Below are 26749 nucleotides of genomic sequence, written 5' to 3'. Positions count from 1 at the left end.
AGGTTCATAATGACCACCATAGTGTCCATTTCAGCCTTACCTAAGTGGCCTCTATGGATCCAACAAGCCTTTCTTCAGGACTGTCTCTAGACCATAGTTAAAAGCCGGACATACAACATGAAACATAACATGCATGTAGGCATTCTCCCCCCTTCAAATGAGCATGTCATAATGCCCTAAGCTAGTATTCTGTAATACTTCATAAGAAGTAGGGGGTGCATGACTCTGTAGTCACACTTTCCTCGAGGGTGGCATGTCCCATTATACACTTACATTCCACCCCCAATCTCTTCCGGTCTGCCCTCGTTATTTAGGAAAGTCAGAAAAGAAGCAATAAAAAGTGAGAGATGAATACACCAACCAAATATAGTGCTTGATCTGAGCCAGTGGTTGCTGGTAGGGGCCACCAGCGCTTATTTCTCCTCATCAGATGTTTCCGGAAGCCAAGAGAGGGAACAGACACAAAGGGGAAAGAACGAGGAAGAGAAAGATGGAAACACTGTCACAAAGGGAGAGAGCAGGACCCTGCAGTAGTGAGGTAAAGTGGGATGAGTGTCTGGTAGGGTATTAAAGAGGCCTGAGGTAGATACTAGACTATGCTGCCTTGGTATTTAGCGCACTGTGTTATACATTACTGGCCGTGGGCTTCTGTGCAGAGCTTTGGGCAGCAGCAATCACAAACAGAACTCCAAGCAGCTTCGATGTTTACTTCGATGTTTACTTAAGGCTTATACAGTTTTATCAAAATAACAAATTATCAGGTTGTGAAAAGTGACACGTTTCAACCTATACGGTCTTCTTCATTGGCCCAAATCGTTACAGAAGCCCCCCCCCCCTTAGAAAATATACCATTAACCATCATAGGCTTGAAAGAAATCCTTTATACCTCCAAACACATACACAGACTGGACCATAACCATTATTCTCAAGACTTTCTATATTGGGATACTATTACCAAAACAAATAAATTCAAAATTTATATTGATTACACTAATCTAAACAAACCTCCTGGTGACATCAACCCAGCCATTGGTGGCCACATTCTAGTAGGTCCCCTCTTTTTCAATTTTTAGTTTGGAGTGCCATTTGTGAACTGTGTTATTTTTTGGATTTATTACGGGTCCTGCGCCCGTAGATGTGCACCGACTCTGCGAGGCACAATCAGGAAGAACAGCAGGAACTGTGTATATATATATATGTATATATATATATATATATATATATATATATATATATATATATCTCCAAAACACAGCTTGCCGGTATATCCTGAGGCTGAGTCTGCAGTGATTTGATCAGGGTTTCGGCTACCCTTAATATCGCAATCACACTTTCCCAGCAAGAAAAGAATCACTCAAATCTCCTTATGAGTGCAAAGGGAGAGGCTTCATTAAAAAGCACCTTTGCACTCATAAGGAGATTTGAATGATTCTTCTCTTGCTATGAAAGTGTGTTTGCGAGATATATATATATATATATATATATATATATATATATATATATATATATATATATATATATATTTATAGTGATTGTGAACCTCTATGTTTTTTTTTATTCCTGAATTTTTTAATGCCTTCATATTGGCCACATGAAACAACAAATTAAAAGTTATGGCAGTTTTCTTGAACTTCCGTAGATTAAAACAATGTTTGGTGGGGGAAAATTAGACTTACCACTGCATGGGGTGCGGCAGATATTGTGACTTTTTGGCGTACGGTCATCTTTACACCACCGACGGCTATTAATTTGGAAAATTCCGTAGTCCGTGCTCTTGTCACCTGGATTAAAGTTTACTGCGCCTGTGTTGAATCCACTTTCATGGTATGCAGTGCACACCCCTGTGAAAAAGTACAACATTAAAATATACAATATATTTAATTGTGCAGTAGCTCCACGTTTACGGACTTTGGTGGCAGACTATGTAAGATTTGCCGCCATTTTAAGGTGTCTACATAAAAAAGATGAACGTTGTCTATTAATTTCAATGTACAAAATCGTTCACTGCTTACTGCTTATTACACATTCACACTGTGCTTCTGTAAGACCGAGTGGTGCACCTGGTGTGCCATTTTGTATCAGCAGGTTACACTGAAGGAAGCTAAAAAGATTTCCCATCTTGCTCATTCGCCCCTCCTGTCACTTGTTTGACCTGGGTCTGTGGCAGGGCTTAGGGGGTTTAGAAACAGTATTTCTCTAAGGCTTGAGTTAGTCCTACTCATTCTCTACCCTTGTTACCCTTGGGCAAAGGTAGAGATTAATGCCCACATCAAGACCGCTCCCAGGCAACACAATATCCTAACCCACCCCAGACATGCTACCTGGTCTTAGTGGGCCTTTGATCGAAGCTCCCCTCCACCCGCCCTTCTTTCAGTAAGAGTCTGAGACCCTGGGTGGAGGTGAAAGGTCGCAGTTTATTAACATTAAGTCATAAATCATTAGATGGTCATAAATCATCATAACAGTGATCGATGATTGATACACACCGTAAATCCTTCAAGAACATCATAAATCAATTAATAGTCCTAAATAATTGATCTCCAGCCTTAAACCAATTTGGCACCACCGAAAATCATCTTTGATAGCACCATCTGAAACAAGTTCCTGTACAGCCGCTGGATGTGAAGGACCCTCGGGTTGCATGCAGCAGCTTCTAGGCTTCCCTTTCTACCGATGAAGGCCACTTCGGGCTATGCCTGGGCTGCAAGTACTATGTCTGCTTTTGCGAGTATCTCCTCTGACTCTCTCTGTTGCCCCCCCAGTGTCCCAGCTGTGAGGCTTCCATAGGACCACTGTTGGCAACTCTTTCCTTTTTCACGGAATACCGGCTGCTCTTATGTGTTAGTGATGCAGTTGAACTGTGCTGTCTCCGCCATGCAGCCAGTGGTTTCACAACCAATGGCAGCTCCTCCTTTTATCACTAGATTTCCTTTGCTCCAGGGCATTCCCATAGTTTGACAGCACCCGTATGTCCGTAACTACTCTATAGCTTCCTCTCTTGCCCCATTCTGTTGACCCTGCCATCAGCCATCCCAAGGTCTACCAGTTTGGCAACCCTATTATTCCCAGGTCTTTTGCCCATATCGTGGTTCATTTACTTATATACATTATGGGGGTGATTCTAAGTCTGGCGGGCGGCGGAGGCCGCCCGCCAGACTTCCCCCCTCCAGAATACCGCACCGCGGTCGGAAGACCGCTGCGGCTATTCTGTGTTTTACACTGGGCTGGCGGGCGACCGCCAAAAGGCCGCCCGCCAGCCCAGTGTAAATCTACCTTCCCACGTGGACGCCGGCTCAGAATTGAGCCGGCGGAGTGGGAAGGTGCGATGGGTGCAGTTGCACCCATCGCGAATTTCAGTGTCTGCAAAGCAGACACTGAAATTCTTTTTGGGGCCCTCTTACAGGGGCCCCTGCAGTGCCCATGCCATTGGCATGGGCACTGCAGGGGCCCCCAGGGGCCCCGCGACACCCCATACCGCCATCCTGTTCCTGGCAGGAGAACCGCCAGGAACAGGATGGCGGTATGGGGTGTCAGAATCCTCCATGGCGGCGCAGGGGAGGATTCATTTGGGCAGCGGAAAACCGGCGGGAGACCGCCGGTTTTCCACTTCTGACCGCGGCCGAACCGCCGCGGTCAGAATGCCCAGCGGGGCACCGCCAGCCTGTTGGCGGTGCCCCCGTCATTTTAGCCCTGGCAGTGTTGGACCGCCAGGGTTAGAATGACCCCCTATATGTTGTTTCCCAAAATCACATAGTGCTGCTGCCTCCTGAGAAGGGAGGTGGTCATTTAAGGAAATGACTCGTTTGCATGTTCCCCCCACAATTTTGGACAGATGGTTTATTGAGTCTGAGTGCACTGAGGCCTGCTAACCAGACGTCAGTGCCAGTGTTCAAACCTATTATGAAGTATTAGTCAAATTGTCTATTCCCGCTTCGCTTAGACTGAATAACATATAAGTCCCTAGCATGTGTAAAACAAAGTGTCCACCCAGGGTTGCAGCACTGATTTGCTACCCTGTGTGCCTCAAAGAACAAAAATGGCTCCCAGCCTACCACTACAGACTAGCAGGGCAGTTTTTAAAACTGGTAATTTGACTTTGCTCGGTATCCGATGCAAGCGCTCACGCCCGTGCATAATGGCTAAGCAAATGTGCAATCAGCTAGGCAGCAGCGATTGGGAGTCAGTGATCATCCCCAGCTGTGTCCTTAGACTGAGGACTAATGGGCAGTTCATCATCCCTCCTTTTATCTGTCTGCTAAAGTGCTTGATTACTGACACTCCCTCCTCTTCAGATCCTAAGGCCCACCTGCCCCTGCATGCCATTATGGGAAAATTACTACAGGAAGGTGAATGCATTTGGTGATCTCAAAGCTGCTCTGTTCTTTCCAGCAATGGTAAGTTTTGTGTAATTGTACTTGTGAAAGCACATACCAGGGGCCTTATGTTTTATGGAATCACTTGTAAATAGGCTAGGGCCTTGTTACAACAGGCTTCAGAGCCACCCCTTGACAGGGAGTGAAAGGATGCAGGATTTTTCCTCATATAATGCCATATTTCGCGATGGTTGGATGAAGTTTTAGTACACTGGTTTCAATGTAATCCTGAATACCGCAAGCAGTGACTGGAAAGCAAGTGGTTAATCTTTGGCCCTTGATGTGCTCCTGCGCAGACATGGAAGGCTGCAACTTTAGTGACTTCTGTTCCATACACAGTGTAGCTTGCGCCAGAGATGATGCGTTATGTGGCAGGTGCTTGCCGTATAATCATATGGAATACAAGAGCGGTGCAGATTTGTGTAAGGCGAATGACCTTTGACACGGAGCTTTCCCGATGTCCGACTCTAGAACTAATTGTATTCTCATTAACCTAAAGGCATATGGATGTTCCTGGGTAGGCATCAAAGTTTAACTCGCCTGTGAGGCATTCATTGAGGTCATACTTCCCTCTGATGCTTGCATCAGTCCCCAAATTGAAGTAGCATGCGTCATTCTGACAGGGCTATTACCTGCTATTCCATTTCATCACTGGAATTCAGGATTAGTTCTGACACAGCCACTGAGAATAGTCTGCTGCTTACCATGCCAGCAGTTGCTCCTCTGTGTAAGCATCGCACTTTCAGTTATGGCGCAGTGCCTGCAACTCCTCTGACCAACTAGAACACTATGCATATGCCCCAGTTCTATAACAGCCCGAAACTACGGGAGCTAAGCATTCTTTGGCCGGTGGCATTTCCCCAGCTACATGTGCGAGTCTGTGCGCATTCTCTCACTTTCCATCGCGTGCGTACCGTTAAACTAATAAAAGGAGATCTTCATCTCTGTTGCCTCATCTCAGTACAATTCCCCATGGTTACCTCATTGGGTGAGTTGTTACATTTCTGGCCTAGACCATGGGTGGAGTGTGGTAGACCATTCAGCATGGGAGTTCACAGTGATGTGATCTCGGCAGAGAAGAAAGTGCCAGAGGTCAGACACCAGAAGGGAGCCGGGTGTTTCAATAATAGATGTTCAAATGAACCCCAGAATGTGACCCGCAGCATAACTCACTCAGCAAGTATCTAAGCATTTCAAGGTTTGTGGAGGAAAGGAGACAGGGGTCCGAGACTCAAAATCACTGAAATTAAGAAGTCTGGAAACATGAATTATTTGATGATACTAATGCACTTTCTTTCGTTGTGCATGACAAATGTTTTTTTTAAAGTTATTATGAATGGCTCATCCAGCAGGGAAGCAGATTTTCAGCCAAATTACTGACATTTAATGCAGAAGAACTCTGCAGTCAGAAACTTGAAATTGTACATAAGAATTAACGAGCGTTCGACACTAAAACAACCGGTCACCCTTTAGCAGGGTGCTCCGTCAATTTTAGGAGGGAACGTAGGATGGATGACTTGCTTCAGAGCAATATGAGACAAACTGGTATTGGAAGGACCCACGCTGAAATCAGTCCTCTTCGTCTTACTTGAGGAATAAATATTAGAGGCAGTAATTCAATTTGCAAAACGAGTGTGTTCACTATAAAGCATGCATCTAATTCCAGCAAGCGACGCTAACGTGCCTACGTATGCCCACCGTGCTTACATATATTTGTCCCTTATTTTCGCACAAACTGCTTTATGCTCAGCTTTATGGCAATCAGCGATTATGTTTGAACATAGACAGTCAAGGGTGTAGTAGTGAGTAATGTGTCAACAGCATAGTATGTCACACTAAGTCCTTGAAATCCTACAGTTTATGAAATTTGCGAATTTTGTAGTCCTTCGTTGAGGCATACAGGGTGTTACTGCACGTACCTGCATACATGCCAACAGACCTGACTGAAGCGGAAGACTCACGAATTTCAAAACCAAAATGGCTTTATTGAGCTGTCCACCATCTGCAATTGCATCTTCTTCAATAAAGGTCAATGGGGGAATAAAAAATGCTTTAGCTTATGAGATAAGAATTTTCAGTTCTATAAAGGACACAGAGACGAGGATTATGCTTCTCTTTTTTTTTACTGTAGACATTTCAGCAGCCAATCACAATACAATAAACAAAAAAACTACATTACCCATGTAGTCAATATATCACTCATATCACATGCCCCAATCATATTAGACCAGCCCATATAAGTACAGATAACTCCATTTTGCATTCTCTTTCTTTGCAGGATAAATCATATAAATACAGAATTCTCTAGCTTGAATAATAACCGTAACTTCTAAAAGTCAATGCAATCCAAACAGCGATCTTCAATTTGCAGATCATCCAACAGGGATGTCGAAGCAGACCCTCCCAAGACTTCTTCTGTTGTTAGTCTTGATTGTGACTAGACCAAGATACGTCTCGTGTGAATCAGACCACTTCAATTATGTTTCTAGTTGGTAACTGTGAAGCCAGGAAAAAAGCCACAATATCCATATCCATATCCAGGAAACGTTTGCAGAATGGAAAATAATGACATGAAACACATAATTATAAACTTAACATACAGGACAGGAACCCGATAGCTCACAATTTGACAATGTCATACATAACACAGATATCAGGATAGGATGATCCTCATCTCTGTTTCCTTAATAGAATTGAAAATTCTTACTGCATAAGCTAGAAAATGTTTTATTCTTAGTCAGGACCAGAGGCTCTGAATATGCTTGTTCAAAACTGTGCCACCACCACTGAAGCCACATCCACAATGGGTTTATAATAAAAGGACTTGAGAGTTGACTCAGGAGACCAGTCTGCTGCTTTCAAAATATCCTCTAACCGCGAGCCCAACGTGAAAGACTTTTAGGCCATAGCACTGCAAGCTGAGTGAGCTCCAAAAATGGAAACATCAATCCTGGTTTTGTCAAGTAATCAACGTATCCACTAGCCAAAGTGGCAGCTGAGACAGGTTTGAATGGCTTCTGCAGAGCAATGAGTACTTGTCCTCTAGGATCTCCCCTAAATTCACTAGTCACAGCTTCATAAGCTTTAAGGCAATATACCACGCATAGTTTAGTGTTAGTAAGAAATGCCGGATATGCTACTGTCCTAGTGTTAGACTTAGTCTGCCCAGAAATAGAAAAGGGAACGCCATCATGGGAGAAAACCCTACCAGAGAGCTGAACAGCATGGACGTCAGACACTCTTTTACAAGAGATTAAGCAAAGAAGCACAGTGAGCTAGGCAGAGAGATGCTTGCGGAACAGGTATTTATCCTCCGGCCATCTTTCTAAAAAAGGTAAAACCACATTAACATCCCAAAGAGAAGAATATCTGGAGTGTGGGAGCTTACACAAGTCTATGCCTTTCATGAGTTTGCACACTACTTTGTGTTATCCCACAGGCATCCCTACAAGGAGAAGATACCCCTCCGAGATGGCATATTTATCATTGTTAATGGACCTGAAAGTCAGGCTTGAAGATGCTAAAGAAGAAAGGGAGTTGATCACCAAGCTGACCTCTGCCCTAGCGGGATCTGAGTTTCATTCATCACACCAATGGACCAATCGATGCGATGCTGAAGCATAACGTTTGTGAGTGCCATACGCCCATGCCTGGTTGATGTAGAAGGAAGCCTGTGGAGAAATGGCTGCCACTTGCCTTCTAACACGAGAACCCTCCAGGCTACTAAGCAGAGTTGTCCCGGTAGGATCAAGGGAAAGACCTTGAACTCGAAGCAGCGACTGAGCCAAGTGAATTGTAGAAATCAAGGAAGAGGAAGGTAGATGGGGATCGTCAAGGATGCGTCTCGCAGGTCCAAGCAGACCATTTAATCGCCTTCCTGCAGAATATCCCGTAAGAGATGGACCCCCTCCATCTTGAAATGCGGGTATATTGAAAGGCGTTGAACTCCTTTAGATTTAAGACTAAGCGGGAACCGCCTCCTCTCTTGTGGACCAAGAATATGGCTCTGATGAAGCCTCGGGGATGAGGGGAAGAAAGGTCAATGGCCTCTTTCTCCAAGAGCAACTGAATTTCCTTTGAGATTACCTTTTGCTCTTGTAGGTAATAATGTAGTTCTGGGTGGGGGGTGATTCATTTGGGAGGGAGAGTGGTAAAACGCCAGTTTGTAGCCTTGGATAGACTCGTGAACCCAGGGATCCTGGGTCATCAGTTGCTAATTTATCAAAAACAACTTTGTCCTGCCCCCCAACGTTTCTTTGTCCTGCCCCCCAACGCTTCCTCGGAGAGAGGAATAATTCTCACCGGTGTAAGTGGAGGCTCCATGTTGACGACTGTTGTAATCTTTCAAAAAGCATTGTTGTCCCACATGAGATTGTGTGGGGTAGAAGGTACATTCAGCTGACTTTTATATTGCCCATAACCACGTCCGTGGTAGGAGAAATCTCGCTGGGGGCCCTGATGGAAGTTACGGCCTGACGATCAGCCTCTAAATCGTTCAGCCCTCCGAAAAAGAGTATTGAGGAATACTTTTTCCAGGGACAAGTGGGCTTTGCCCATACAGTTGAACGTTGCTGTGAATTCAGCTAGATCTTTAATAAAAAGACCACTGAAGAGGAGTCCCTGCACCACTGACCCCGCTTCGGAAAAGGCTAAATCGTTTAGTTGTGGTTCAATTTGCATCAAAATGGAGCAATGGCGTTCAGTGGGAAAAGCCACATTAGCATTTCCCATCTAGCAGATGGCATGCTGCACCCAACCAACAAAGAGCTCTAGGTCAATGGGAGTGCTGGTTTCTTTAGCATGGAAGGCTGACTCCAAAATGTTTGTAAGAGGTCCAGAGATGTCCAGGAGCTTGTTCTGGCAAGAACACCAGGCTCGATGGAGGCCCTTCATAAGGGTCCCTTGCACACTTTGTTTTAGAATGTCACCATTGTAGGGTCCACTTCTGGGGTCTCAGTGACCTTCCCTGCTATATCAGGCCTGGGGCAATCAGTGTGCAACCTGGCACACATCTCATTATCTAAGCTTTGCTGGATGAGTTCTTAAATGCACTTGGCAACCTCCTGTTGAGGGGGCCCAACTTCAGGACTGAGAATGTATGATCTCTTCAGGATTGAACATCAGCACTTAATGGAGTCTTGGAGCATGTTTCTGAGGGATGCTCGCAACATTTCCTTTTACTGGGCCCAGGGGTATTGTCTTGTTCACAATCACTGAGATCTGCGGACGAAGAGTCCGAATCAGCCGACTTGGAAAGGTCCACAGAATCTTCCCACTCCTGGGATTGAGGAACACTATGACCCTGGTCATCCATGACTGTCACTGACTTTTTTTGACTGTCTCTTTGTGTGGCTACCTTTTTGCCTGAGCTTTCCCTTTAGAAGGCTTGCCCAGAGGGACTTATGGATCCTCTGAAGAGTGACAGGAGGAAGCCAACCCTTTTGCTGGGCAAAACTCCTAAAGTGCTTGTTGAGGAGGCCCAAAGCCTTGGCCAGGGCTTTATTGACTGACATTTGGACACTATTATCCAGTGCACCTACCAAGTTTTCTTCCAAAGAGGGTTGAATGTCCTCCTAGTAATACTCCTTGTACTCAAAGGCTTCATATTGGGCCATGTTGCACCACATTTGATGTAAATAAGGCAGCAAGGTGCCACAGTAAGGATAGCCAAGGACTACAATCGGGGGAGTGCAAGAAACCAAGCAGGTGAAGTTTATTCAAATCATTTTTAAAGTGTGGAGGGAGCCACCTGCATCACTCTAGGCAAAGTCTATGCAATTTTACTACCCTGGGCGCACTCGGATGCACAAGGGTGTGAGGGAAGCATTAATATTTATAATTGATAATCTTTTTCTGGGCCCAGAAGTGGGAAGAAGTGCTGAACGCTGTAGGTAGGCATTTCTCTGAAAGTATTCAGGGCCAAACTCACCAGGCCCAGAAGCCGGTAGGAAGCGCCACTCTCGCTTTATTTGAAGTTGCAACCACGTTCAAATGAAGGACGGTGGCTCCACATAGGCGGGTGAGTGCTCGGAGACCTGCAGGGCTAGAAATAGGACTGCGGACATCAGGCTGAGGGAGGGGCCCGCTCCCACTCCACTTATGAGAGCCCAAGAAGAATCGCCAGCTTGGGAGGTCGCAGCTCTCCCTCAGTAAGGGAAAAAAGGTTAAATGCAAGTTATAATACTTCTTACTGAAAAACAGCAGGTGCTGCGTCTGACCAGCGACACTGAGCACCATGTACGTAAGCTAGCAGTACTTGTAAAACGCAAGCTGCGAAATGCACATACTCATGAAGTAATAAAACACAAATCCAGCAATATCATATGAGGTAATAAAAGCACCTAACTGTCTGTGAAGCAGGAAAGAAAGAGGACACAAAAGTGAGTCATCTGTACCTATACGGGGTGCTCTAATATGATTGGGGCATGTGATATGAGTGATATATTGGCTACTTGGGTAATGTTGTTTTTTGTATATTGTATTGTGATTGGGTGCTGACATTTCTACAGTAAAGAATGAGAAGCATAATCAGAGTATACGGTGCTGACACAGAATTATCTTCTCCTGATTCCTGTTTCAAAATTCTTCTACTTTCCTCCCCTAACGTTTTGGCACACATGCAAATGTCCTTGTAGTGAAAGGTGAATTAATGCTATGAAAATACACTTAGGTAGCATTCCAGCAGCCTAAATGAAGGTGTAATCTCTGTTCCAGGGCTCCTGGTCAACCCAGTCCTCCCTAGGTCACTATAACCATTTGGAGGACTTCATAAACTAAGAATATTGTGGAGGCAAACCAGCAGCTTGTGCACTGACTTCAATTACTAAATTAAGAATGATAGCAGCTAAGAAGAACCCTCGATTTTGCTAGGTTACAGCTGAGGCCGAACTCCACAGTCTGATATGTTTTGGGTATTGCACGCCCCTGACATTTTGTGGCTATAACATGCCCAATTGTGACACCTCAAAATCGCAAAAGTGCTTGCTGCATCATGCCTTAGGCGCTGACTACATGCAGCACTGCTGAAATCAATGGAATACAAACACATGCATAAAACAGCAATGAAATTAATTGATGCGGTGACTGTGGACAGATTTCTCTCTATTTTTTATTGTTCTACGGGAGTGAGAGGGTATTTGTTCAATAAATGTGTTGGTCTGGACAAAGAATAATTTTCTTTGCTGGCGATTGGAGGGAGAGGGGGGATTCCTGCACGCTCTAAGTAATGGATGCACTCGAGTGGTTATCCATTAGGCCCCAGTGAAACTCCAATTGTTTTCTTTACGTATAGTGGTGATGCTGAGAACAACATAGGCCCATGTCTGTGTGAGAGCGTGTATTTTTAAATATGTTTATTTTTGGTTTTCGTATTAATAACGAGTGATGAACTAATGTGTAAAACGAGAAAACTTTTAAAGTTGTTGTTTTTCTGTTCTTGGTTGAGCAAAATTATATTCAGATGCTGTAGTTATTTTCCATGATTCGAAGCTTCAAAATAATAAATGTTTTCAAGCTTGTGTAGATGTATCCACAGCTACCCCTAGCCGGTTGCGGTGACATGTCTTACAAGGTCATATATTAACTGAGCGTTGCATACGTTGAAATGTTCTATTGTTTGAGAATGTTACTAATATCTGGTCTTTCCTCAAGGATGGAAGTAAAGTAGCAGAGAAAGTTTCTTCCTGAGAACAAGATATGCGAGAGGCGAATGAGACAATGGGGTTACAGACGAGACGGAAGGAGAGTGTATCTACCGAAAGAAAATGTTATAGTTAGCGTAGGTTTGTCAAGTTTAGGTCATCAAATTAGTTGTTGATTGGCTGAAATGAAAACACCCCATACATTGACCAATCAGGAGTTGATTAGATTTTAGTATAATAATCTGTGTAGACTAACTATAGAGAGAGAGAACTTCGAGTTCGTTGGGAATGCGTGAACTGAGGGTTCGTTGTTCCTTGATAGCAGACAAGTGTTGAGATTAGCTGTCGTTAGGCCTAAAACTGTTGATGGTGTCCTCAAGTGGAAGCTGATCATTTGCTGTTACTACTATTGTGGTAATGTATGTTTTTAACTGTGAATTGTGTCTCTCTTGCTTTTCAGGTACCAACTGCAACTAATAATTATATTGCTGCACATTATTAGTTATATATATATTAACATAATTGAGTTAAGTATTTTTCTAAATGAGTGTTTCTAAATTCTTTTCACATGAAGCCCAACATGTAATGCTGATGTGTGGTTAGTTAGGAAAATAATCATCTATTGCTTTTGATCTGGTTTGAATTCATTTGATGCTGAACTTATGTATTCCGTACCACCATTACCGGTTTTTGTATTATTAATAGGTGTGGTTCTTTTGGAGATAATTTGTTTAACTGTATTAATCAAATTGAGGTGCATATGTTGTTTTAATGAGCTGCTATTGATTCTATATGCTTATCGTTTGTGTTTGAGAGTTATCTTTTTGACCTTAGCATTGTTAATATAGGGAAATAAATGTATGTATTCTTGTTACAAAACTGGTGTGATTATTGACTGGAGCTTTATAATATTGAATATTGTTGATTTGTTATTGATTTTTTTATTTTCACAATTCCCATTGGTGACATCCCCTCAAACCTATGTCGTTTTGATCCATCGTCCTCTAGCGAAGGATCCATTATATAGTATTGATAAAAGTTTGGATCCCGTAACGCGCTCGCACTGTATCACTTGAAAAAGAAGACTGAACAGGCTTTAAGTGAATGCTCGGTTGCCACAATAAGCAGCACAAGTTTCAACTCTTAGGTTACAGAATGGCAGCTTGAATGCCTGGCTCTGATAAGGACTTTTGATTGGTGCCCTTAAGTTAAACCATATGAGGCTACTTACAAACACACCTGCTTTCATATTATTCTTTATGCCCTCCTATGAAGACTTGGATGTTCAACTGAGCTGTATAACATACAATATGAGCAGGTTTACCAGAAGCTCACAGCAGCTTCAATTACAGTTGTGTTTCTGCTTCCACATCGCTACCGTTCGCCCAGCCAGCAGATGGCTGCCCTTGTGAATCCACGTGCATAGATCATGTATTCTAGTAACAAGACTGTATCGCTGGGACATTATTAGTTCAGGTAAGTGGCTCTCCATTTGGCATACCCACTTTAAAAGGGAGGGGCTAAACCCCGACAGTTTCAAAGGTGCAATAATCAAGGAAGAACCACAGCACTCAATATAATTTCAATGTAGTAAGATTAACAATGATGAAGTCACACAAATTCCAGTCTGATCAAGTCTCTTTAATTGATGAATGCCATTTTCTTCTTACAAATCTGATTAATATCACCAGTTTCAATAAGGTAAACAAGTCCTTCATATGCCAAATAACTCATTGACATCCAACATGTGTTTTGTCATGACATATGACATTTTCAAGGCAACCAGTAGCAAAATAGGATGCGGCAGACTGTATACAAGAATCATCCATATCAAAGCAGCTGTTCGCATAAGACAAGGTTCTCTGGGATAAGTTTTAGTGGTACATGTCGCCTCTTCCTGGGCACCTCCATTCTGGCTGCAGGTGTATGACGAGCCTGGTGGTCCCTCCTGCGCCATGTCTGCAACTCTTTATTTTATGGGAGGGTGGGGGTCACTGCCTGGGGCACAAGGCCCTGCATCATAGTGTTCGGGGACCACATTTGAGTTTGGCAACTGACTTCTGACTCCAGTCTCTGCATTTTGGTGTCAGACGGGGTTTACACCCTCCTCCTGGAATTGGTTCAGTTAATCATGCATGTGGGTTTTCCCGCATCAAGGTATGGCTAGCTGTGGACACCAAAGGGGAGGTGATGAAAGTGTATGCTTTCTGTTTCCATGCCCCACCTCCATGGCCTGCTCTTCTTCTACATGAGAAGCACCACATGACCATGGATTCCAGGACCAATAGATCAATGACATTAAAACTGCTTACACATAATGGTTTATACATCTAACACTGCTGCCGATTTCTGTTTTCAGGATTGCTGAAGAAAACTTTTCATAACATAGGGTGTGGTCTCTTTCAGAGTGCCTCGATTCCCTAGCTGTAGTGAGAGCCTGGCATTTGCTGCAAAACCCAACTTGTTCATTGATTTGGGATGGGTTTGGTCGACATGAGGACCAAGTCGGTCGCTGAGATGCCAGGTGTGATGGTGGGACTCAGCAATTTGTGCTGCAGCAACGAAAGATGAACCTGGGGCATATCTTCATGTTGTGGTTGCTTATACACTTTGCTGTAGCTTGAATCAACAGACAAAATCAGGTCCTGGATACAAAGGATTTGCTCGAATATTAGGCTACAGTTCCTCTACGATTTGTGGTGTAGAAAACCTACCTTAAGAAGCTCGTCCTTTCAGAGATGAAGTTTTGTTTTTGATTAATTGTTCATTTACTCATTTCAAATTGCACAACATTATGGGGTACATTTAACATTTCATCTTTTAATACGTTTTAACATTTATTGTAAAAAGGGGCGGGAAGTGCACAGTTTCGGTATGAAAGAGTATGTCCTATGGAAAAAATTATCTTAATATCCTGCCATACATCACAATCTACCTCACAGAAAACTGAGTTTCGAGAAGGGGAAATATTTTCTTATAGGTCAGAATTATCTGGTTTCTTTCACCAGAGTTGTGACTGATCAACCAAATATTTGTACACGTTTAGATACTTATGAAAAAGTAGGCCTGATGTTAAAAGTTAACGGTGGGTTAGAAGGCGTACGTTTTAACTTACTGAGGCTATAATGCCGCATTCCAAGTGCGTTCATTTCTATAATTATACAATATTCCACCAGCGAGATGAACCAAAACCATTTTCCTGCCGATCTGTGTATCAGTGAACGTCAGAGTGAACGCTGGGCTGGGCCTGTATATTTGTATCATACAATAATAGGACATCATAGCCTGTTGTCACACCCCATCACTGCTGGCAATGTCAGAGTCACTTTGTGCGTCATGATCACCACTAAAGTGTATTTTGGGACAGAGACCATAAAACCACATGTAAATAAACCCAATGACATATGTGCACACATAAAAAATAACTATGCAACAAGTTATTTGAAACCAGCTATAAACACAATTACAACAAGGAAAGTGTGCTTTTTTAGACTATATCATTTGATCATGAACAAAGAACAAGACGCAAGGACTCAGCACAATGAAATCTGAAGGAGTGACTGCACAATTACTCTAATGGTCTGAACTGTACAGACACAATGCATATCATCTTAAATTTGCAGGCATCCCAGAGAACCAAGAAAAAATAACTAATACAATTACTGCGCTAAATGTATATGCTTCAGAGCCTTCAGACTGCCCTTACTGTGACCTGCAATGTCGGATCTGGGGCTGACCCTACAGACGATAAGGTTACAAAAACATTAATGTTCAAAATGTCTGAAAAAAAGAAGTCTTCTATTTATTATGGAGATACGGTTGAGTGACACATGGTTTATAGAGGGCTGCCCTGTCTTAAGAACATTAAAGTATGCAGAAAGTGATGGATGGAATGCTTGAATTAAACTCAGCCACTGTTGATTACCTGGGCCGCAACTCCACCCATGTTATTTTGCACACTGTGCCACAGTTTCGACCCAGCTTGGGTTATGACTGATTTACACGTGTCGGGTTCAAGCTGAGGGGGCATGATGTGCAAAATAACGATGGAGTGGTATGTGGCCGAGTAACTATCTGGGGCTGAGATTAAATCCAGAATTCCATCCATCACTCTTTTGTATTCTTTAGTGTGTTGCCCTAAGTGTAATGGATATGCTGAGAAGTAAGCCCGGTGCAAATTGTCTCACTGGTTCCAAGCGATACCTGATTGATGAGCTCATAACTAGGGCGAAACCGATCCTGGGTTGTTTTTCCGGTTCAGGGAGAACATGGATTGGCAGTTCAGACTGGACTGTTCCCATTGGAGCAAGTTCAAGACTGATTTGCATTTGGCTGGGTACACACTGAGGTTCATTGTGTGCTAAATATCGCAGGACATGGATGCAGCCCCAAGAAATTACCACTGGCTGAGCTTAATCCAAGCATTACAGCCATCATGTTTTTCTGTACTTAGGTTTGTCATCTTAAGTGGAAAGGATATGCACATAAGTGGGTCCCATGCACACTGTGTTACTAGAAACAAACTATATCCGGCTCGTGAGCCCTAACTAGGCTAAAACAGGCCCTAGGTTGCTTCTGTTCAGTCAAGGGAGGACCCGGCTTGGCTTTTCATCAGGGCTGCTTCCATTGGAGCAGGGTCAAAGCTGATTTGCATATGGCTATGTATAAACTGAGGTGGTATAATGTTTCAAAATAATAATGGACTGGGAAGCACCCCAAGTAATTACCAATGGCTGCATTCCAGCATTTCATCCATCACTATTTATATACTTTAGTCTGTCTCTAGAGAATGGCAAAGGTGCCTGGGGAAATAAGCAGAGTTTTTTTTTCTACTAAGAAGTTAGTTCATATTATTTACTGCAATAGATTAACACAGTTTATATCATCTACCTATTCACACGTTGAATTTTGTGATATTGTAAAAGAGGTCACTCTTCTCTAGTCACTTAGAATGGCTCTCTTGGGGAAATCGTCCATCTATTACCATAGATTGATGATTCGGTGTTACTGATCATACACTAGTTGTGAGATCTGTAATTGTGAATACGTTATTCACATTTTTGCATTCTACTTAGGGTGCATTTTGAGTTTTGCTGATGTGGGACGTCTTAATAAACTGTGGAGCACAAGGGAGAGCTGTGCAGGCTTTCCTCATTAAATCTATACCAACAAACAGGTGCGGGCTTTTCCCGTTATACCTATATCAGCAAACAGGCCTTTGCAAGTAAGCAATGTCATTCATTTGAATAAGTACATTATTCTACCCCATAATGTCACCATCTAACAGTGGGACAAAAAATACAAAAGGTATTGTTTAGTTATTCGATCTTAGTCATAGCTTAGTCTGTTCCCTGCACCACATCTGGCATATTTTTCAAACAAAACCAGAACCTGCTTGCAAATTGAGCTGAACTGCTGGTGAGTGAGGATTCGAATGTTGCCTTCAGCTGAGCAAGGAACCTTAATGTGGGAAAACTAAATGATGTAAGTTCCTGACACTCCAATCCCCTAGCAGCAGGAAGGCGCAAACAATCACCAGGCACGCAGTGTCACAGTATTTCCATGTGTATATAACATACTGTGGAGGGAAGGATGGAAAAAGTAGAACCAGAGCTCATCCTACCCTTCAACTTAGTACCATAAACTTTGGGTGCCCGGGAAGGGAATCAAAAATAGTTAAACCTTGTGCAATATCTCATGGAAAAGTATGATATTTAAAGGGCGAGGGCCCTCACCCATCCAGAGGCAGCATGCTTCATCAGAAGATCCCTCCTCACATTGGTAGAGCATTCTAACCATGTGAGGTGCAACCTCTAGAAGGCAAGATAGTACTTCCAGGCCCAGCTGAACCAAGGTCTTTGCAACATGTGGCCCACTGCCAGTGCTTGTGTCTGTCCAATAGCAGGACAGCTTGGACCATCACGGGGATAACTGTGTAGTGAAGCTCCATCGCAATGAGGACCGGGCCAGATGCTTTGTTAAAAGCAGCTTGGTGCATAATCACCAAGCTGCTTCCTTGCAAGCCAGAGTGAATGGAAATCCCCTGAAACCATTCCACAGCAGCATTTCCTAGATTTCTCCCTGTGCCCCCAAAAGAGTAAATGGCCTCTCCAGGGACACCAATAGTTTGCCCAACGAACAATAAGCAGCAGAAGTCCTGCGCTTACATCCTGCTTCATTTGCTGGTAAATCTAGATGGAATATTGCAATCTGAGGGGCTGACTTAAATTTTGGTGGACAGATTACTCCATCTCAACGGTGGCAGATATCCCTTTGACCGAAAAAAAAATTGCATTATTTCCTATGGGATTTATATTTCGGCATACAGGTTATCCGTTACCGTTGTGATGGAGTAACATATCCGCCAAAGTCTAAATCAGGCCATAAATCACTGGTAGAGTCACTTCGGGTGCAAATAATGGCACATTTTCTGGGGATCCAAGAAGGCAAACAAATGAAAAATATATCAAGACATGAACATCAAATATATGTCAGACATAGTATCAACAAGGGATGCAGCACTGGCTTGCTCTACTTACTTTTTAAAAAAATAGATACAAGTATATATTTAATAATAATATTTAATTCGTAAACAAAGTGGCAAAATGTATTTTAAAATACAGTAGAGGCTGGTATTACTGATTGAAATTTGATATAAAGAGCAATCCACAATCTGCTGAAGGTTATTCCTAGGGAGGAGTTTGAAAAATAATGGCAAGTTGTAAATTCTAAGGCACACATGGCCAGCAAGAAATTAGCAAAATGTGGTATGCTTTTAAGATTTGGGAGATCATCTGTCCTAAAGAATTGTGACACAAGGTGTTTTTGAAGCACATTACATCAGAAATTCGGTGAAAATTGAAAGGACATAAAGGGGTAAAGTGGCCTCCCTCAACCCTGTATTTAGGAAATGTAATCAATAGTTTGCTTTTTAAGAGACATTTTGCTGTTAACACTCGTCAAACATAATAGGGTCTAAATTCTGTTACATAAGGAATTCTGGAGTTCTATCGATAATTGTTTGGTATACTTAGTGGCAAATGGCCAGCTGTTAGAGCAAATTTGAGAAACAGTGAAAGTTTGAACTTAGCTACCTCTGAATATCATGACATTACATCCCACATGTTAAATTAATAACATTTCATATGTATGTCCAATTATAGGCACCTGTAAATCAAGCGATTTGACCAGTATCATACTATTTCCCTGTAGCCGGGATAGGAGCTCAAGATCTCTGGGTTCCAAAATCAGAAGCTTAGCACAAGACCAGAAGAGACTACTATAGCAAAAAAGGGTGCTACATTCCATTCTTTTTTTAACTACTACAAAGCAGTTACCAGAAGTATAAACAATAAAAGAGTCATCATAAGGTGAGCAGAAGACCAACAAAATGGAAAGTTGGCAACAGGTTCTTAAGGTTAACAAAGGTATGGGATTCCATGTATGGATTCAGTGCATTTTAAGGTTGACGCACAGAAAAACCCATCATTGCACAAATAAGCCAAACACTTTCAGTCTCGGGCCATAAACGATGTTGGTACAACTTTCAAATCACTGGTGTTCACAATGCATGGGTTAGCATACTGTACTTTGCAAGCTTTCATAATACTCCTATTATGCACTTGTGCTAAACTCCCTAGTGGTCCAAGTAGAACATTGTATTGCATTATAATTGTATTTGCATGTGTAGAACACTACAAGTTTTCAAAAGGGCCCCTGTAAGCACATGCGGTAGTCTTCCAGAATTTCCCATCTAGTCAACTGTGGAGTTATAATAATAACAAATGTTGCTAATTCTTCAGTCAACACACTCTGAAAACTTCATTTTCAAGTTCCATTTTGTGACAGCTATCACATTTTGAAGTCTTTGATCCAACTTTTGCGCGGCATACTTTGCCCATTTTATAATGTTGCAGTTAGCAGAATACATCATGTTCCCCAGGCTGCAGGGCTGTGGCACACTTGATGTTCTATCAGACCACACCCAGATGTTAAATCAATGGATAACAGTGAAGAGAAACATAAAACTTAAATAATACAGCAATGCGTTTACAAAAATCAGTCCCTAGAGGTGGACTATATCTGCTGCATCACTGCATAGTCTCCTTCCGTACACAGAAACATGAAAGGGAGTTACACAGCCTTATAGTTTCTCACCTAATGGATCTTGCAGACTCGTTTGGAGACTTCAGCAGGAAGCTTGTGGAGATCACAATGCGACACTACAAAGGTTGCATCGGTGCTCTTTAGGGCCCCAGGATCCAGGAAACATTGGGCCCAATTTACAAAGGTAAACGTAAATGTTTGGTCTAAACTTAGACCAAACGTCTAAGTTTACGATTCGTGGTAATTCACTAAGGGCATTTACGAGAAGCATCTTTACGTCCACACTCGGGGCTGTCTTCAACTAAGTTTAGACCAAACATCTACGTTTACCTTTGTGAATTGGCCCCATAGTGTTTCTGCCTTATGTGGTCAGCAGAGGAGGCCTTACTGCTGATGAGACTGTGACTGTGGCAGATGCAGCCAATGGAAAAAGCTGGGTTTCACTCTCAGGTGCAAAGCTCAAGGGTCTCTGGACTGAAGTTTGAACTGGACCCTTTGAAACCTGCACCCAGTGAAACAGACTGTACAATTGGCAACTGATATGCAGCCCAGCGACCAGAATGAGAAGCTTGTGAATGGAGTTCCCAAGAGAAGCAGGCCTTGATTGAACTTAGTCTCTAGTGTCAGAGAGGTTTTAGTTCCTGTAGGGCCCTTACATCCTTGGACAGGAACAACATGGACTGGCTGGAAGAAGTTGTCTGGTACCAGGAAATAAATAGTCTTGCAACCAGGTACTTTCATCTTCCCTAAAAATACTTACAACACTTGTGTAGGTCCAGAGTAGGGGACACCTTGTGGCCTAGGAAGGGTGAAGCCTCTCTATCTCAGTAGTCGAAATGGTACTCTGAGACCCTGTACTTACATCCTCATTAGCATTCCTAGTAAAGAAAGAGTAGGACTCCTCTAGAATCTGTGCACCCTTACTTAGCATTCCAGGTCTGGTGCCTCACTGGACTAATACATCCACTCTTGGAATCTGTTTTTGATCTCGTGGCCACAGATTTGAATCCTGGTGGGTTCACTTAGCATATCATTCTTCCAAGGTTGATAACATGACGCATACTGAGTTGGGTAACTCTAAACATCTGTTAGTTCAGTGCCAAGATACCCCTTAGGGTGAGCTTGCTCTTTACAAATATATATTTTATACAAGATAGGGGTTTCTAGAGAGACCGCATACTAAATGTACCACAGAGTACAGGCTGCACTGGATGGCTGCCCCAAGTTATTTGTTTTTTGTGGTTGAATTGCTTCACCCAGAGAGTGACACAACATGTATTGCTTAATTCTGGAGCTCTATTTCATAAGCTCCCCAACCGGAGGAAATAATTGGCTGGAGCAAAATAAAGCAGACAAAAGGAATCCGAAAAGTTAAAGTGGTATTGTGGCAGGGACCTCCGTTTAGATTTTGCTGAGTGCAGAGGAAGCTGATTCTGAGCCAAATGGTTCAGTGGAGAAAAAACATAAACTAAGGGTGTGTAAATACAAAGGGTTGGGTCTATGATGTGAATGACAAATACATAGGGGTGCCGTACCAGCACTCAAGTTTCTGAAATTAACTGCTAAGGAAGTATTTTCTAATATTGGCCCTCATTATGAGTCTGGCGGTCTTGAGACCGCCAGACTCATTGTGGCCGTTGGACCACTTTGGTTGTGGCATTCCGACTGCCATATTACGACCGTGGTGGAGTCGTCATGGTCAGCCCGCCGACTCCGCCAGGGTGCTGGCAGCCTGGTGGTCCCGGCAGATGTAATCCGCAAGGGCAGCACTGCCCTCCAGATTATGAGTCCCCATACTGCCCACCTTTCCATGGCAGTTCCACCACAATGGAAAGGCTGGCAGAATGGGGGTGTCTGTGGCCTCCTGGGGTCCCCTGCACCTGGCATGGGCATGCACAGACCCGCTGCGTATTCCACTATCCCGAATTATGGCAGTGGAATGTGCGACAGGTGCTGCTGCACCCGCTGCACTGCCACATTGCCGCCGGTTCGATTACGAGCTGGCTGCAATGTTAAGGCCCTGTTCACCGCTTGGCCGGCGGGCAGAAACACTGTTTCTGCATGCTGGCCCTGCGGTAAACTCCAAATAGGGCCAAAGGTGTTCGGACCGCATAGACGGACTCTTGACGGTTTGAGTTTGGAGGGAAGCCTCTGCCACCCACCAAACTCATAATGAGGGCCATTGTCACCAAGCAGCAAGCAGCAGGATATTTATATATTTTTTTAAGTTTTTTTAAAGGGAAAGGGTCAGGATGTAAAAAGTAAAGGTAACTACACAGATCCATGAAAGTCAATTCACCAAACTGCCGGGGGTAGCAGAAGTGACATCACATGCCCTTTGACATCAGTTTCACTCACACACACTTATGCTTACACATAAAAACATACACACACACACTCTCTCTCATGTAAACACACAATCACACCGAAGGAAGCACACAACATACATTAAAAATCATTTTTGCTTACCACACCTGCCAGGGAAGGTTATGTTTCCCAGCTAATTGAACTCCATTATTTAATTACACGAATAGTGAAGAATGAAACATCATTAACTATAAGTGTAATAAAACATTGAGAGAAAAACAAAGAGAGTAGAAGCCTAACTGACGGACGAGCAGCCACTGTGTTAATGAAACTGATTTTGCTACCTCTGAGGGCAGAAGTCGCAACAACACTGCTAGGAGTCGCAAGGCGCAAGCCAGGGGTTGCAGGAGCGATCCCTAGGGGGCCTTAAATGACATCCACGAACAGATCCTGCACAAATATTTTGAGGTCTGCTACTGTGTCACTCTTGGGCCACTTACGGTGACCTCCTTAGAGAACCCTTCAAAGTGAACTCCTCAGAGCCCATCAGTTGCCCAGTCTGTTCCTCTGCAAATAGTTTACCCTCTTTTACCAGCTTTTGCGAGTAACTGTGCAGCATTGATCCACTTTTGCCTGTAAGGTTTTTGCACAGACAAATCGACGGGTGTAGCCTAACGCTAATGAAGTAGGACGTTCATCTATGGTGCTCCGGCCGAGCTTCACCATGCTATGCCATCCTGAGTCACCCAGCTGATCTGAGCCCCTGAGAAACAACTAGAAGTGACCCCTAGGTGCCCCCTGACCTGTGGCCGTGAAGTCCATGCTAAACCAGAGCAAATTTAAATGGCCATGGCTGCTAAACAAAATGGCAGAGCAGCACTGCCCTAACCGTGCTCTCTGGGTGGGACCTCAGGAGCGGTGCCGGCTGCAGTGAGCCCCCCGAGCCTCCCCTGAGACACACAAAGAGCGCAGGAGCAGGATAGCCGGGTGGGGGTGGCCTTGAGGTATTGGCAGGGTCCCTGAGAGTAAGTGAATTGGTGCGCCTGGGAGACATAGTAACCGGAATGCGAGGTTCTCTACCCTGCAGTGAAAGCAATCTGCGCTGTACGACCGAGGGAGGCTGCGCACTGCTGCTCGAGCCTCCCTCCTGTGTGCAAGTCAAGCGGACAAAGCCACGTGATTAGTGGCTCAGTAACAAATGAGCATCTGGCGCCTGACCGCAACAGCTGTGGGGCGAGAGGAAGACCCCCAGCTACAACCGGCGGACGGACCGGTGGCCCCCCAGAACTTGTGGCACACCTTGTTGGAGGAGATTGGAGCTGTAGGATGGAACACTGGCATGAGGGAGGCTATATTGCTTCAGGTCGGGCTCCCCCTTTGCCTCACTGCGGGAGTTGATCGGTGTGGTGCAGAACCCCATAAAGCCCCAAGCTTTGTGGAGATATGTGGAGCATATTAATCTAAACAACCACCGGGGCGAGGGCTAATACATAAAGTGTGCTCACTACCGTGCACCCGAGACCCCCCCACCACCTTTTTGTATCCACATGACTGTATTTTCATGCCATAGAAGTACGAAGCCTGAAAATTAATGATCCAGGGGGCCTTCCGGTGATTTTCCACTTCCTCGGCCCCAAAGGAATAACCTGCAGTGCTGTGAACTGAGCTTTGTGGGTGATACAAGTAGTGCGGGGAGACCCTTGCTACACATGCTGTATTGCGCTGCCGCTAAATGGCAACTCTCCCTTTGACCCAGAACTAAGGAATAGAAGCTTCAGCATACACTGGGAGCTCTTCCCCCTGGTAGATTGCGGGGTGTGTTGGAGTGGAACCCCCCAAAAGATAATGCTCTGCATGCAGCACCGGAGCCCACTACCTGGAGGGCCAGCGTCACCATGGGTCAAAGGTCAAGGTCAAAGGAATCAAACGACCCAGCCCGTTCCTAAGAAACTGTCCCCAATGTATCGGGTGACGTGACCATGGTGCCCAAGACGAGCAAATGGGAGCAACACTAAACACAATATTGCACACTACCGTGGCATCATGTAAGCCGCTCAAACTCAAGATAGACACCTTTGGCCTCCTGAGGGATGACCACAAACGGCTGACGGAATGAGTAACTACTGCGGAGCACATAATAGGAGATGTACATCCAGAAGTCAGTACCCTGTGAGAGACAATGGCCACAATGGAACATCATGTAAAGACTTTAGAAATACGAGCAGAAGACACAGGGCCAGAAGGAGCAATATAGACCTAACTGGACTACCTGAATGCATTGAGGGGCCAAGCGCAGAAATGACCTTGTACCTGGAAACATGGTTCTGCATTGAAATAGCTCCAAAGAGCCTCTCCCCTTACTTCATGCTTGAACACATACACTGGGTGCCTGCATGGCCTACGCAGCCCAGAGCAGGCCCCAGATCTGTAGTTGCCAAGGTTATTCATTTTAAAGATCGGGATCACATCCTCACTCAGGCCCGAAACAAATGGGAAATAAAAGTTGAAAATAGAAAAGTGATGATATTTCCCGACTTCACCGGGGACATGCAGTTACAACATGCATCCTTCAATGAAGCTAAAAAGCGTCTTCGTAAGTTGGGTATTAAATACGCCATGTTTTTTCCAGCTCTCCTTAGAGTTGCACATGATAGCACGAAAAACGTTTTCACCTCCCCACCCAGCTAAAAAGTATCTCCCCACCTAGACCTGGGACTGGATAGATCAATATCTGCCAGATTAGCCAGGCATGAACTGACCATAGTGGGGATCTATGTGCCCAACACCCACAGGAGGGTTCTTTGCAGACTTATCTGGAAATCTGGCTCTACACCTATTCCAATCTCTCCCATGGGCAGGGTCTACAATAACATGGCTGACCCAGTCATTGACCGCACCCACCCACCTCTGGCCAACTCCCCGGTGCTCAGAACAGCTAGGGTCTTTAGAGATTGGCAACAGAGGTTGGGGCCTTGTAGACTCCTGGAGGCAGCTGCACCCTGGACAGCAAGACTATTCTTTCTTCTCAGGGATGGATGATTTACATGTCCGGTTGGACACCTTTCTGTGTTCCCCTGAGGTACAGGGACATCTACATCATGAGAAATATCTCCTTTGCACGATATCTGATCACAACCTGATCATGATAGTGTTAGATTGGCACAGAGAGCATCCTCTGAGTCCAGCTTGGCGTCTTAGAAACCCTAAAGAAGGTCTCATCACCCTCCAAGAGATCATACACCTATTAAAACCATGGCCTGGGCAAAGTTCCAGGGATGATGGGTTCCCAGTGCAATTCTACACCATGTTCCTAAAAGAATTGATATTGATATATATGACTCTGCTCGAGAAGCTGGTAGACTTCCACCTACAACCAGGGAGGAGCTAGTGATCCCATTTTAAAGCTGGGCAGGTCCCTTCAGTATGTGTGTTACTATTGACTGTTATCATTATTAAATATGGACTTCCAGATATTGAGGTGCATCTTGGCCACTTGCCTTCTCCCACATATGTGCACACTTACTGATCAGTGTGGCTTCAAAGCTGGGCGCAATACAGTCTTAAATGTCCGTTGAGTATTATCGATCATGGAGACACACCCATCGGAGGAGGATGGAGCAGTGATTGTATTGATTGACATCAAGAAGGCATTTTATGCCTCCGGTGGGACTACTTATACTGATTACTGGATAGAATGGGGCTAGGTGGGGCTTTCAGCCAGTTGCTATATACCAACCATACTGCATGGGTACGAAGCGGAGAGGTGATATCGCACAAGTATTCAGTAGTCAGGGGCACAAGGCAGGGTTGTCCTCTCTCCCCACTACTGTTCGCAATTGTGATCGAGCCACTGGCCAGGGGAGCATGAATGGGGAACCTCTACTCTGGACTGGACTGTCCCATAAAAAAGCTCTCTATGTAGACAATTTGCTCCTCTTTTTGAAAAACAAAAAGTGGACCCATCTGGGGAGATTTCCTTGCTGAGGCAATTTGGAACCCATTCAAGTCTCTGCATTAACTGGCAGAAGTCACTAATTGTTCCACTTACGCACAACATGCCTATCCTGCACAAATTGCATGGATTGTCATGGGAAGTCTCCTGCATGAAGTATTTAGGAGTTAGAATGTATCTTGACAGGTGAAATGTCCTAGATGGCAACATAGGTGCAGTGATTAGAGGGTTACACTCCAATATAGGTCGAATATCAATGTAAAAAATGGGGACGCTCCCCCACCTGCTTCGTTTTTACACTACACTGCCCCTTGTTATCCTCCGCAAAATGTTCGCTGAAATGGACACATGTTGGTGGAACTGATCTGGGG

At 44.2% G+C, this 26749-nt stretch overlaps 1 protein-coding gene across 1 annotated transcript in view; it reads right to left on the bottom strand.

The window, feature by feature from the left end:
• The window catches only part of LOC138288212 (lysozyme C-like), a 139728-nt gene that overhangs the window by 86465 nt on the left and 26514 nt on the right, over positions 1-26749 (bottom strand). Inside the window, exon 2 of the mRNA XM_069229591.1 lies at positions 1677-1841. Within this exon, the coding sequence (XP_069085692.1) occupies positions 1677-1841 (165 nt within the window). The remainder of the gene's footprint in view (positions 1-1676; positions 1842-26749) is intronic.

Source organism: Pleurodeles waltl, chromosome 4_1, assembly GCF_031143425.1.
Source record: "Pleurodeles waltl isolate 20211129_DDA chromosome 4_1, aPleWal1.hap1.20221129, whole genome shotgun sequence".
In the NCBI taxonomy this organism is placed as follows: Eukaryota; Metazoa; Chordata; class Amphibia; order Caudata; family Salamandridae; genus Pleurodeles; species Pleurodeles waltl.
Note: the sequence above shows the minus strand (reverse complement) of the source record. Positions and strands in the feature narration are given on the sequence as shown.